The sequence below is a fragment of the Tachysurus fulvidraco genome, chromosome 7 (genome assembly GCF_022655615.1).
Source record: "Tachysurus fulvidraco isolate hzauxx_2018 chromosome 7, HZAU_PFXX_2.0, whole genome shotgun sequence".
Lineage (NCBI taxonomy): Eukaryota > Metazoa > Chordata > Actinopteri > Siluriformes > Bagridae > Tachysurus > Tachysurus fulvidraco.
In genome coordinates this window covers 893670-906770 of record NC_062524.1, presented here as the reverse complement: position 1 = coordinate 906770, position 13101 = coordinate 893670, and the positions used below count along the sequence as shown (strand labels likewise).

The 13101-nt window shown below is 45.3% G+C and overlaps 3 protein-coding genes across 5 annotated transcripts in view; all 3 read left to right on the top strand.

The window, feature by feature from the left end:
- The first annotated feature begins 872 nt into the window (after nucleotides 1-872).
- On the top strand, nucleotides 873-7067 carry poldip3 (polymerase (DNA-directed), delta interacting protein 3). The gene is made up of 9 exons (XM_047816262.1): nucleotides 873-1034; nucleotides 1291-1679; nucleotides 2388-2444; nucleotides 2531-2614; nucleotides 2742-2912; nucleotides 5059-5136; nucleotides 5246-5375; nucleotides 5618-5684; nucleotides 6106-7067. Exons 1-9 carry the CDS (start codon nucleotides 962-964, stop codon nucleotides 6299-6301), a joined length of 1245 nt encoding a protein of 414 aa, XP_047672218.1. The 5' UTR covers nucleotides 873-961; the 3' UTR covers nucleotides 6302-7067.
- Nucleotides 7068-7969: 902 nt separating this feature from the next.
- LOC125145189 (ribosomal RNA-processing protein 7 homolog A-like) lies at nucleotides 7970-11176 on the top strand. 3 transcript variants are annotated; one of them, XM_047816265.1, is made up of 7 exons: nucleotides 7970-8128; nucleotides 9332-9534; nucleotides 9909-10034; nucleotides 10268-10391; nucleotides 10505-10602; nucleotides 10721-10928; nucleotides 11034-11176. In XM_047816265.1, exons 1-7 carry the CDS (start codon nucleotides 8068-8070, stop codon nucleotides 11117-11119), a joined length of 906 nt encoding a protein of 301 aa, XP_047672221.1. In that variant the 5' UTR covers nucleotides 7970-8067; the 3' UTR covers nucleotides 11120-11176. The 3 variants fall into 3 exon arrangements, with proteins under 3 accessions (XP_047672221.1, XP_047672222.1, XP_047672223.1); XM_047816266.1 differs by having other exon boundaries at nucleotides 7972-8128; nucleotides 9332-9474; XM_047816267.1 differs by lacking the exon at nucleotides 9909-10034 and having other exon boundaries at nucleotides 7972-8128; nucleotides 9332-9474.
- A 1533-nt stretch (nucleotides 11177-12709) lies between these two features.
- The window catches only part of wbp2nl (WBP2 N-terminal like), a 5012-nt gene continuing 4620 nt past the window's right edge, over nucleotides 12710-13101 (top strand). The window contains exon 1 of the mRNA XM_047816268.1: nucleotides 12710-12862. Within this exon, the coding sequence (XP_047672224.1) occupies nucleotides 12804-12862 (59 nt within the window). The 5' untranslated portion in view covers nucleotides 12710-12803. The remainder of the gene's footprint in view (nucleotides 12863-13101) is intronic.

Sequence of the window (13101 nt, the reverse complement as noted above, 5' to 3'; positions counted from 1 at the left end):
GTGTAGATGTTCAAAGATGTTTGTGTACTTTACAGTGTAACCTGTTTCTAACACACGGGGTGTGATTGTACAGAGTGTTTGTTAAACAGTGCACACACACACACTCGCACACACACACATGATCACAATATTTAGGTTTAAAGCTGTCTTGTGGCAGTAAACTTACTGTGCTGCCCTTATGGACCGTGTTCACCACTTTGTGAATCTGTTACACACATTTCTATATCAGCAGGAACAGCAGCCTTTTGTGTTACAGACAAGACAGTAACGTGTGTGTTACAGCAGATGGTTTGTTACAGACAAGACAGTAACGTGTGTGTGTTACAGCAGATGGTTTGTTACAGACAAGACAGTAATGTGTGTGTTACAGCAGATGGTTTGTTACAGACAAGACAGTAATGTGTGTGTGTGTGTGTGTTACAGCAGATGGTTTGTTATAGACAAGACAGTAATGTGTGTGTGTGTGTGTGTTACAGCAGATGGTTTGTTACAGACAAGACAGTAACGTGTGTGTTACAGCAGATGGTTTGTTACAGACAAGACAGTAATGTGTGTGTGTGTGTGTGTTACAGCAGATGGTTTGTTACAGACAAGACAGTAATGTGTGTGTTACAGCAGATGGTTTGTTACAGACAAGACAGTAATGTGTGTGTTACAGCAGATGGTTTGTTACAGACAAGACAGTAATGTGTGTTTCTTGGGGAAGGCAAAGCTGCAGCACTGCATTCAGACCTGAACTGTCTACATTCTATGTTGAAATACATTCTTGTGTTGTTATAAACTGTGAGATTAGGAGTAGAATCATGTAATTGGTAATAAAATGTCATTTGGTATAATTGGTATAATAGTTTAAAATTAATGATCGTGTTTTACCTGTTTTTGTTCTTGCAGGCCGACCTTTGGTAGAGGGGCAGGGATAACAGGAAGAGGAGCGGGATCGCTAGGGAGAGGGGCGGGGCTTATGGGCCGGACTTTTGACGCTCGACAGAAGATCGGCACCACTGATGTCAGACAGAGGCTCGGAGGAAGTGGAGGTGAGGGAGCATGAACACGTTAGCACTTGGAGCAGTAGTGATTAAGGCTCTGTCTGGGTTTGTTTATGAGAGAGACTGGGGTTCAAGTCACTGTTGGGCCCTTGGGCAAGGCCCTTAACCCTCTCTGCCCTGACCCCAACTTCTTAAGAATAAAGACGAGGACGTCTTGTCCTTGTTAGATTTGGACTGATTCTTACATTTGCATGAGTTTATTAAAGACAGTATGTTCACCAAACTTTACCCCTTCTTCCTCCAGTGTTCCAGGTGAAGGATGCGAGAGAGAAGCTGGGTCAGAACGATGCCCGTTTTCGAATTCAGGCCAGAGGGGGCGCTGTGAGTGCAGTGCAGGATGCCAGACAGACCATAAACTCTCGTAAACAGCAGCAGGTCCAAGATTCTCCGTTACTAACCAACACTCAGTCCCCAATCCCACACATCCACATCCAGAACAACACCAGCAGTACCGGAGTCAGGGCCTTCCCCACCAACCAGGGACTGGGTACCAGAGTGGGTGTGGCCATACAGCCCAGAGGTGGGATCACAAAAGTGGTGGATGCACGTGATAGGCTGAGTCTGAAGAGAAGCGTCTCATCGTTGCCCAGCCAGGGATCTGCAGCTCCGCTCAAGATCACCAAAACTATCCAGGTTAATGAAGAGACGTTCCACACTGACTTTCGACTTTGACGTTCCTCTCAGATGTTTCTCCACACTCTCAGACGGTCCTCTTAGACTTTCCACACTGACGTTCCTCTCAGACCGACGTTCCACATTGACTTAGCTCTCAGACGTTCCTCTCAGACTGACGTTCCTCTCAGACTGACGTTCCTCTCAGACCGACGTTCCACATTGACTTAGCTCTCAGACGTTCCTCTCAGACCGACGTTCCACATTGACTTAGCTCTCAGACGTTCCTCTCAGACCGACGTTCCACATTGACTTAGCTCTCAGACGTTCCTCTCAGACCGACGTTCCACATTGACTTAGCTCTCAGACGTTCCTCTCAGACCGACGTTCCACATTGACTTAGCTCTCAGACGTTCCTCTCAGACCGACGTTCCTCTCAGACAGACGTTCCACATCGACTTAGCTCTCAGACGTTCCTCTCAGACCGACGTTCCTCTCAGACCGACGTTCCTCTCAGACCGACGTTCCTCTCAGACCGACGTTCCTCTCAGACAGACGTTCCACATTGACTTAGCTCTCAGACGTTCCTCTCAGACCGACGTTCCTCTCAGACCGACGTTCCTCTCAGACCGACGTTCCTCCACACTGATATTCCACCCTCAGGTAGTAACACATGACATTAAGAACACTACAGTAATTTCTCTCTGTCTGTTTGTCTGTCTATAGCAGAGGCCAGTGGGTATGACCAGTGGGATTCGCATCAATGTTCCAAGTAGTGCATCTCAGGTAACACACACACACACACACACGCGCACACACACACACAGTCACTCTCACACAGTAAATGTGAATGTGTGTGTTTATCTGTACAGAGTGGTTCCAATAAGGAGGAGGAAGCTGTGGTTCCAAATAAACAGTTAAAGTTCACTACAACCAATGACCTGGCACAGACAAGGGTAAAACACACACACACACACACACACACACACACACACACACACACACACACACACAAACCACAGTGTTTACACTCTGTTATTTATCGTTCTTTTTGTTTACCGGTCTCTCTCCCCCTCCCCCCAGGTTGGTGGCAGTTTCTCTGTCTCTACTCCAATCACTAAAGTGGTTAAGAATGACTCCTACCTGGCTCCGCCCCCTGCTGCCTCTGCTGCAGCTGCTGCAGTTACACCCACTCGCTCTAATCCCCGCCCACCTACACAGACTTCTGAAAACTCCAACTCTCAACCTGCACAGGTAACACACACACACACACACAGGTAACACACACACACACAGGTAACACACACACACACACGGGTAACACACACACACACACACAGGTAACACACACACACACAGGTAACACACACACACACACGGGTAACACACACACACACACACACACACACACAGGTAACACACATACACACACACACGGGTAACACACATACACACACACACGGGTAACACACATACACACACACACACACGGGTAACACACATACACACACACACACACGGGTAACACACACACACACACGGGTAACACACATACACACACACACACACGGGTAACACACATACACACACACACACACGGGTAATACACACACACACACACGGGTAACACACATACACACACACACACAGGTAACACACATACACACATACACACACACACACACACAGGTAACACACATACACACACACACAGGTAACACACATACACACACACACAGGTAACACACATACACACACACACACAGGTAACACACATACACACACACACACACACAGGTAACACACATACACACACACACACACACACAGGTAACACACATACACACACACACACACACAGGTAACACACATACACACACACACACACACAGGTAACACACATACACACACACACAGGTAACACACATACACACACACACACACACAGGTAACACACATACACACACACACAGGTAACACACACACACACAGGTAACACACACACACACAGGTAACACACACACACACACACACAGGTAACACACATACACACACACACACAGGTAACACACACACACACACACAGGTAACACACATACACACACACACACAGGTAACACACACACACACACACAGGTAACACACATACACACACACACAGGTAACACACATACACACACACACAGGTAACACACATACACACACACACACAGGTAACACACATACACACACACACACAGGTAACACACATACACACACACACACAGGTAACACACATACACACACACAGGTAACACACATACACACACACACACAGGTAACACACACACACACAGGTAACACACACACACACACAGGTAACACACACACACACACACAGGTAACACACACACACACACACACACACACACACAGGTAACACACATACACACACACACACACAGGTAACACACACACACACACACAGGTAACACACACACAGGTAACACACACACACACAGGTAACACACACTCAGGTAACACACATACACACACACACACAGGTAACACACACACACACACACAGGTAACACACACACTCAGGTAACACACATACACACACACAGGTAACACACATACACACACACACAGGTAACACACATACACACACACACAGGTAACACACATACACACACACACACACACAGGTAACACACACTCAGGTAACACACATACACACACACAGGTAACACACACACTCAGGTAACACACATACACACACACACAGGTGACACACACACAGGTGACACACGCACACACACAGGGGACACACACACACACACAGGGGACACACACACACACACAGGACACACACACACAGGACACACACACACAGGTGACACCCACACACACGTACAGGTAACACACACACACACAGGTAACACACACAGGTAACACACACGCACAGGCAACATGAGCACACACACACAGGTAACACACACACGCACAGGCAACATGCACACACACACAGGTAACACACACACGCACAGGCAACATGCACACACACAGGTAACACACGCACAGGCAACATGCACACACACACAGGTAACACACGCACAGGCAACACGCACACACACACACGGGTAACACACACACGGGTCACACACACACACACAGTTAACACACAAACACAGGTAACACACACACACACACACACACCCCGCGCACACGCACGCACAACCCCACACACGTGCACACACAACCACGCATACAGACACACACAACCACGCACACCATCCCACACACACACACAAACCCTCACTCTGTTAGAAGCCTAACTTCTAGAACACATTTATTGAGACCAAATATTGTACATTACTTACGTGTGTGTGTGTGTGTGTGTGTGTGTGTGTGTGTGTAGCCTGTGTTCAGTCCACTGGAAGGAACCAAAATCACAGTGAACAATCTCCACCCACGTGTCACAGAGGAGGATATAGTGGTGAGTATAACAGACTGTGCATGTCCAACGTGTACGTGTGTGTCGATTTGTGGGTCTGTGCTAATACTAGTGTGTGTGTGTGTGTGTGTGTGTGTGTGCGTGTGTGTAGGAGCTGTTCTGTGTATGTGGAGCACTGAAGCGAGCTCGGCTGGTAAAGGTCGGAGTAGCTGAAGTGGTGTTTGTGCGGAAAGATGATGCCATTAATGCGTACAGGAAATACAACAACCGCTGTCTGGATGGTAAGACACACACACACACACACACACAGTGTTGTGAGGAGTGTTCCCTTGTTTACATGTGTAACTGTGTGATTAGTAGAGGATGGAGTGAGTGAGTGTTTTTCTTTCAGACACTGATTGTGAGCACTGACTGTAAAGCAGTCGTCAGATTACTGAGTGTTCTTTACTCCGTATTAAACATTAGTGTTGTTGTGTGTGTGTGTGTGTGTGTGTGTGTGTGTGTGTGTGTGTTACTCTCACAGGTCAGCCGATGAAGTGTAACCTGCACATCCAGGGTAGTGTCATCACGTCAGATCAGCCCATCCTGTTGTGAGTGTGTGTTCCTGCACTTCCTCATGCACCGTGTGATTACAGTGTGTACTTAACACACACCATTGTTTATGTTGACGTGTGTGTACTGGTTTACTTATAGATGTGAGAGAAACTAACTACAACTGTGACTTGTTGGATGTTGATGTACTTTATTTAAGGTGGTCCTGCACCTGGGTTTGTAGGAGCACATTTTTATTTAGGGGCAACTAGAAAGATGGTGCAGGACCCCTGCTTTAGTGCTGCAATGGGGGTCTCTGGTGTGTGTGTGTTTTATTTAGGGGCCCAAATATAAATTGTTTTAAATTGTTCTTCCCTTTTATTGTGATGGGAGGCACATCATTATAGGTCATTAATTTTTTTTTTGCGCTCTCTCTCTCTCTCTCTCTCTCTCTCTCTCTCTCTCTCTCTCTCTATCTAGGAGACTGAGTGACTCTCCCAATAAGAAGGAGACGTCCTCCTCGGCTGCGTCCCGATCCACACCTCGCTCCAGCTCAGCTGAAGTGGATCCTCAGACCATCCTGAAGGCTCTGTTTAAATCGTCCAATCAGAGCTCGGCCGCTACAGAGACTCCTCCCACTGCCGCACACTCTACAGCTTTCCGCATAAAGATCTAAAACACACTCGTTCTAAATCCGTCTTCATCCATTTAAAATTCACACACTCTTCCGTTGGTACGTGTTCATTTGTGAGTGCTGCATCCTGTATGATGATCTGTACGATGGCTCACATCGTGTTTAGCCAGTTGGGTGACTAGAGACGGTGTCCCTCAGCTTTATGATGGAGATCCTGGTCTTTTTACTGTAAGAACTCTAAGAACTTCTGCCCATCACACGAAGCTTCGTTTCTTTCTAACATTAGAGAGGTGTTGTGTTGGTGAGGGTAAGCTTGCCTGTAATGCAGCTTCCAGAACACCACCCATAATCCACAGCTACACCCACAGAGAACAGGATACACACTTAGCAAGAGGACACGTACCATCCCCTCATATACACACGTACATCGTCCTGACCAGTGTGTCTGAAACCAGAGCAGGTTCACTGTGTGTTTCTGTCTCATGAGAACTGTTCTTTTGTTTTTAAATCACACACACACACACACACACACACACACAGGATCCTGATGATGTACATGTTGTGTATAAAGACATGTTTAGAAGTGTTATTTCTGTGTGAAAGGCGGTCCTGTCCCAATCCTCTGTGTTCAGCTTTATGTAGTGTACCTTTGCTGGTGTTGGTGATTTGGGACACAGCAACCTCCCCACACCTTTCTTCAAGCCCACACACACACACACGGGGTGGGGCCTTGTGTACATCTATGTGTCTCTACTGGATTTCTTCCTGCTTGTTTTTTTCTGCAGTAAACTTGCTTTATAATAAACTACTCAGTGTGTGATGTCGTTATTTACTCTCAGGGTTCAGACTTTTATACGTCGACCTGCTTTTATTGTACACATGTATGTTACAGCAATGGTTTACAGACATGGAGCAGAAACAGCTACACCTGAGCCAACATGCTGACTGACTAGAAAACAACAAACTTCTGAAAGGTTCATGACAGAACATTAGTGATCCAGGACTGAAGGAACTCTACAATAGTCCTGTAATTCTGATCCTGTCCTTAAGTAGGAACCTGGACTAAGAGCTCCACGGTTCAGTGATGATGATGATGTGGAGCCTCCATGTCACAGAGGATACGGATGTTCCCCATGTCACAGAGGACACGGATGTTCCCCATGTCACAGAGGACACGGATGTTCACCATGTCACAGAGGACACGGATGTTCCCCATGTCACAGAGGACACGGATGTTCACCATGTCACAGAGGACACGGATGTTCACCATGTCACAGAGGATACGGATGTTCACCATGTCACAGAGGACACGGATGTTCCCCATGTCACAGAGGATACGGATGTTCACCATGTCACAGAGGACACGGATGTTCACCATGTCACAGAGGACACGGATGTTCACCATGTCACAGACGATACGGATGTTCACCATGTCACAGAGGACACGGATGTTCACCATGTCACAGAGGACACGGATGTTCACCATGTCACAGAGGACACGGATGTTCACCATGTCACAGAGGATACGGATGTTCACCATGTTCACTGGAACACACACGTGTGAGTTTGTGTGTGATTTGTAGCTGAAATAACGAGTTTGTGGAACAGAAATAAATGACTTTAGGATATTTCTCTGATTTCAAATTGACTGATTCACCCGTGACTGTTGTTAGTAAATAAACCGAAATATTCATGCATACATCTGTGTGTAGTCACCGGACCCTAGTGGAACCTCCACCATTACACTCTACTACGGGTCCGTATTCAGCAGCGCTACATCCGGTTTCCGGTTTGGTTCAACTGTGAAGATGGCGGCGCCCACAAAGAAGAACACGAGTGTCGCCTGTGTGATTCCAGGAGGATTTACAGGTGTGTGTGTGTGTGTGTGTGTGTGTGTGTGTGTGTGTGTGTGTGTGTGTGTGTGTGTGTGTGTGTGTGTGTGTGTGTGTGTGTGTGTGTGTGTGTGTGTGTGTGAGTGTGAGAGTGTTAGTGTTAGCTGGTGAGAAATATTTAACACATTCAAGAGGCAAACAAGAGAAAGAGTAACATTAAACGTGTGTGTGTTTTTGTGTGTCTGTCTGTGTATATATGTGTGTGTGTGTGAGAGTCTCTCTCTCTCTGTGTGTGTGTGTGTGTGTGTGTGTGTGTGTGTGTCTGAGTCTGTGTGTGTGTCTGAGTCTGTGTGTCTGTGTGTGTGCGCGCGCGTGTGTCTGTCTGTGTGTGTGTGTGTCTGTGTGTGTGGGTGTGTTGGTGTCTGTCTCTGTGTGTGTGTGTGTGTGGGTGTGTTGGTGTCTGTCTCTGTGTGTGTGTGTGTGTGTGTGTGTTGGTGTCTGTCTCTGTGTGTGTGTGTGTGTGTGTGTGTGTGTGTGTGTGTGTGTGTGTGTGTGGTTAAACTGTAAAACAAATATTTCACACAGATTCATGTTAAAATCCAATGATATACAGAAACATAAAATAGTAAATGTGTAACTTTATAATGTAAATATCTGCTGTGGGATGTTAATGTTTCTCTGGATTGTTTACTGGGAAAGTGTGTAATAGTAATTGTTGTTGTTGTTGTTAATAATAACACCACTAATAATATTATTTTGTTATTATTATTGTATAGTTTTTCATTGTGAAAGTCGCACTGTGACAGACAATAGTGAGTTTTTGTAAGAACATTTATAAAGTTGTTAATTCTAAGTGTTTTAAAGCAAAAGCAGCAGTAAATAATGTCTGTGTTATGTTCAGTGTAACACGACGATATCTCTAACATTAACATGAATATTTTATAAAGTTTATCACTTTAGTTTTATGTGAAAGTCATTCCATGTTTTGAGGACTCCTGTATCAGTCTTGTGTTTGTCTTCTATGGAGCTGTACAGTAACCTGGTTCATTAGGTTTAGGTTGGGTGGTGGGCGTGGCCTGACAAATCTCAAACCCTATTGGCTGTTGTGAAAATGTCAAGCATCGCTGACTTTCTGTTTCCAAAGAAGAGACGTCCGCATACAATATTTAAGCTCACATGTGGACAAACTGTGTGTGTGTGTGTGTGTGTGTGTGTGTGTGTGTGTGTGTTTGTGTTTCAGTATTATCCCTGAAGTTCTGCTCAAACAGTACAGTGCAGCACCAACTGTGTGTGAAAGAGCACAGAGTGAGGGCAGAAACTAACGCACACAGACCACAGGACAGGACACTGTTTGTCCTCAACATCCCTCCATACTGCTCACAGGTACAGGCCACACCCCCTTACTGCTCACAGGTGCAGACCACACCCCCTTACTGCTCACAGGTGCAGACCACACCCCCTTACTGCTCACAGGTACAGGCCACACCCCCTTACTGCTCACAGGTGCAAACCACACCCCCTTACTGCTCACAAGTGCAGGCCACACCCCCTTACTGCTCACGGGTGCAGACCACACCCCCTTACTGCTCACAGGTGCAGGCCACACCCCCTTACTGCTCACAGGTGCAAACCACACCCCCTTACTGCTCACAAGTGCAGGCCACACCCCCTTACTGCTCACGGGTGCAGACCACACCCCCTTACTGCTCACAGGTGCAGACCACACCCCCTTACTGCTCACAGGTGCAGGCCACACCCCCTCACTGTTTGTGTGTGTGTGTGTGTGTGTGTGTGTGTGTGTGTGTGTGTGTGTATAGAGTGTGGTGAAGGACATATTCTCTCGGTTTGGTCCGGTTCAGCATGTGGAACTGAGTGAGAAACCGGGAGCAGTTGAAGATAAGCGACCAGACCTGTCGCCATATTTCACACCTGCACAGAAGCGGGTAACACCCCAAACACACACACACACACACACACACACACACACACTCCTTTACACACACCTCTCTACACATACCACTACACACTAGGTAAAAGGTAACACTGCACTCACTCATACACACACACCTAATATCATACACACAGTAATTTAATGTTTACACTTTATTATGTCATGACTGTGTGTGTGTGTGTGTGTGTGTGTGTGTGTGTGTGTGTGTGTGTGTGTGTGTGTCAGTGTTTTAAGGTGGCCTACGTGGTGTTTAAACACTCCTCAGGTGTAGCAGCAGCTAAAGCACATCCATATGATTCTCCTCTCATCGTCTCCACTACAGAAAAACCAGTTCAGACTGGTCTCAAGAGTGAGTGTGAAACACGAGTGTAAATATAACGAACAGCTTTACAATGCTGACAAGTGTTTGAAAAGCTTTAAATACCTTAATTTGTGTGTGTGTGTGCATGTGTGTGTGTCTAGAGTGGATCCATGAATACAAACAGACTTTCATCAAGCCAGAGCTTCTGCAGAAGGCGGTTGATGACTTCATGAGCCAGTACGACAAGAGGAAGGAGGAGGTCTGTGTGTGTCTGTGTGTGTGTGTGTGTGGGTGGGTGGGGGTGCATCTCTCAGCCTAACACTTAACATGAGTATGTTCCTAAATGATGAACATTGCCTCTTACTCCTGGCTCTCAGGAGGAGGAGCGTCAGAAGAAGGAGGTGGAGGAACAGCAGGAGGATGAGGACGGCTGGGTTAAAGTGACCAAAGGAGGCAAAAGCATGAAGTCCCGCCCACACAGCGAGGCAGCCAATCAGAGAGTGCTTCAGAAAGAACACAACAAGAAAAAGAGGAAAGAGCTGCTGAACTTCTACACATGGCAACATCGCGATTCAAAGAGAGAACGTGAATACACACACACACACACACACACACACACACAATCTCTTTATAGACCCTTTATAACATACCTGCTCATTAAACTAACCCCATTTCTCTCTCTCTTTTTAGATATTGCTGAATTAAGGAGGAAGTTTGAGGAAGATAAGCAGCGCATTGCTTTACTTAGAGCACAGAGGAAATTCAGACCTTACTGAAATACAACACACACACACACACCATTTTCTGTAGTAAATAAAATTTTATAAATGTTTTGTCCTTGTGTTATTACATGTGTGTTTTTGTGGGATTGTATTAAACACTAGGTATCTGTGTAGCCGTTTTCTTGACCACAGGAAGAACATTTCTTCAATAGTGACGTGTTCATGTCCTGTTCAAGCAAGAAAAAGTTCAGAATGTCGAAATTAAAGATAATCACACAGCAAGACATGAAATGTTCTTATTTCACAGTTTAACACATACATGAGACATGAGAATGTTATTAAAATAAGCTCTCATATATACAGTATAATGAGCATCTGCTGAATACTGTAAATGTATTGAATGTTTTTAAAAGTGTAAAGTGACATCCGGCTAAGTACGGTGACCCATACTCAGAATTCGTTCTCAGCGTTTAACCCATCCAAAGTGTGCACACACACACACACACACACTGTAAACACACACCCGGAGCAGTGGGCAGCCATTCATGCTGTGGCGCCTGGGGAGCAGTTGGGGGTTTCAGTGCCTTGCTCAAGGGCACCTCAGTCGTGGTATTGCTGGCCCGAGACTCGAACCCACAACCTTAGGGATAGGAGTCAAACTCTAACCATTAGATTAAATTCAACTTTATTGTCATTGTGCAAGGTACATGTACAGAGACAATGAAATGCTGTTAGCATCTAACCAGAAGTGCATAGATGGCTTATTTACAAGCGTCAGTGTAATAAATAAGGGTATGAGGTCATACAGAAGGTGTAGTAATATGTACTGTACATATAACTGAATAAGGGTTTATATAGTGTGGTGTTTATATAAGTATTATACAGTATGAAGTGATATGACAGATATAGCTGTACAAAAGGAATGTCATTATGAATATATACATCTATATACACACAGACTAGACAGAATAAGTCTGGATGGACACACAGAAGTGTAATGATAGGATGATAGGCCACGACTTCCCCATATTTTTATTATTATTATTATTATTATTATTATTATTATTATTATACGGTATATTAAAGTAATATAGAGTAATAATGTATTGTTTGATGGGTGACGTGTTTATTTGTATAGACTCAGAGTCAGAAAATCACTCAGAATCCCTCACATCCAAGTCACACGTTGTTTAAACCTTTACCATCTGCCCGGTGATACAGAGACCCAGATACCGTCACAACCAGGGACAAGAACAGTTTATTCACCAAGACAATCTACATGATGAACAGTTAAATGTTCTCCATTACACAATAATAATGTGTAATAATCTTATTTATCACCATCTCCACCCTAATGCAGATCCTGCATCTCATTCTATTCTATTCTATTCTATTCTATTCTATTCTATAGCACAACTGTACATGTAATATATGTATTTTTCACTTTATTTATGATTTATTTTTGTCTATTACTGTGTGTAATGTCTGCTCTGTGTACACTGGAGTAAGACAAATCATCCTAGGCAATAAAACTCCTCCTGCTTTACCTCAGTCATGAGAAACAGATTAGTGACCCAGGCTGTATCCCAATCCGCTCCCTGTGCTCTCTGTAGGCTCCCTCGGCCCTACAGACTCGAGCCCTAGATAGTGCACTTGATGTCCACTAGGTGGTGTTGTGTGAACAGAGCCGCTCTGTCAGCAGGGTGTCTGTGTGTAAGCCGTCAGTCAGAGAGAGAAGATGGCGCTGAACAGAAACCATTCTCCTCACGGAGGAGTGCTGATCAACAACAGTGAGAGGTGAGACACAGAATTAACTCTCCTGATCATTTCGGTAACGTTTATCTCTCTTTATAAACATGTACGTTATATATTAGTGACTTAGTGAACACGCGCGAGCTGCGTCACGAAGCCGCACTTCCGGTAACAACAAACAGCGCAGCTACTTTAGCACACATGCTAACTGTCAGGTATTTGTTTTATTTCCGAAGTTAAATCTGTTGTGTAAATAACAGGAAGGTCGTGTTTATTGTTTAGTT

Bases quoted from the DNA above. Each gene is read 5' to 3' on its own strand.
- poldip3 (XM_047816262.1), top strand. From the start codon at position 962: ATGGGCCGGACTTTTGACGCTCGACAGAAGATCGGCACCACTGATGTC. The intron at 2,615-2,741 runs GTAAAACACACA...CCCTCCCCCCAG, and splicing joins ATGACCTGGCACAGACAAGG to GTTGGTGGCAGTTTCTCTGT. The intron at 5,685-6,105 runs GTGAGTGTGTGT...CTCTCTATCTAG, and splicing joins TCAGATCAGCCCATCCTGTT to GAGACTGAGTGACTCTCCCA.
- LOC125145189 (XM_047816265.1), top strand. From the start codon at position 8,068: ATGGCGGCGCCCACAAAGAAGAACACGAGTGTCGCCTGTGTGATTCCA. The intron at 9,535-9,908 runs GTGCAGACCACA...GTGTGTGTATAG, and splicing joins CACCCCCTTACTGCTCACAG to AGTGTGGTGAAGGACATATT. The intron at 10,035-10,267 runs GTAACACCCCAA...TGTGTGTGTCAG, and splicing joins TCACACCTGCACAGAAGCGG to TGTTTTAAGGTGGCCTACGT.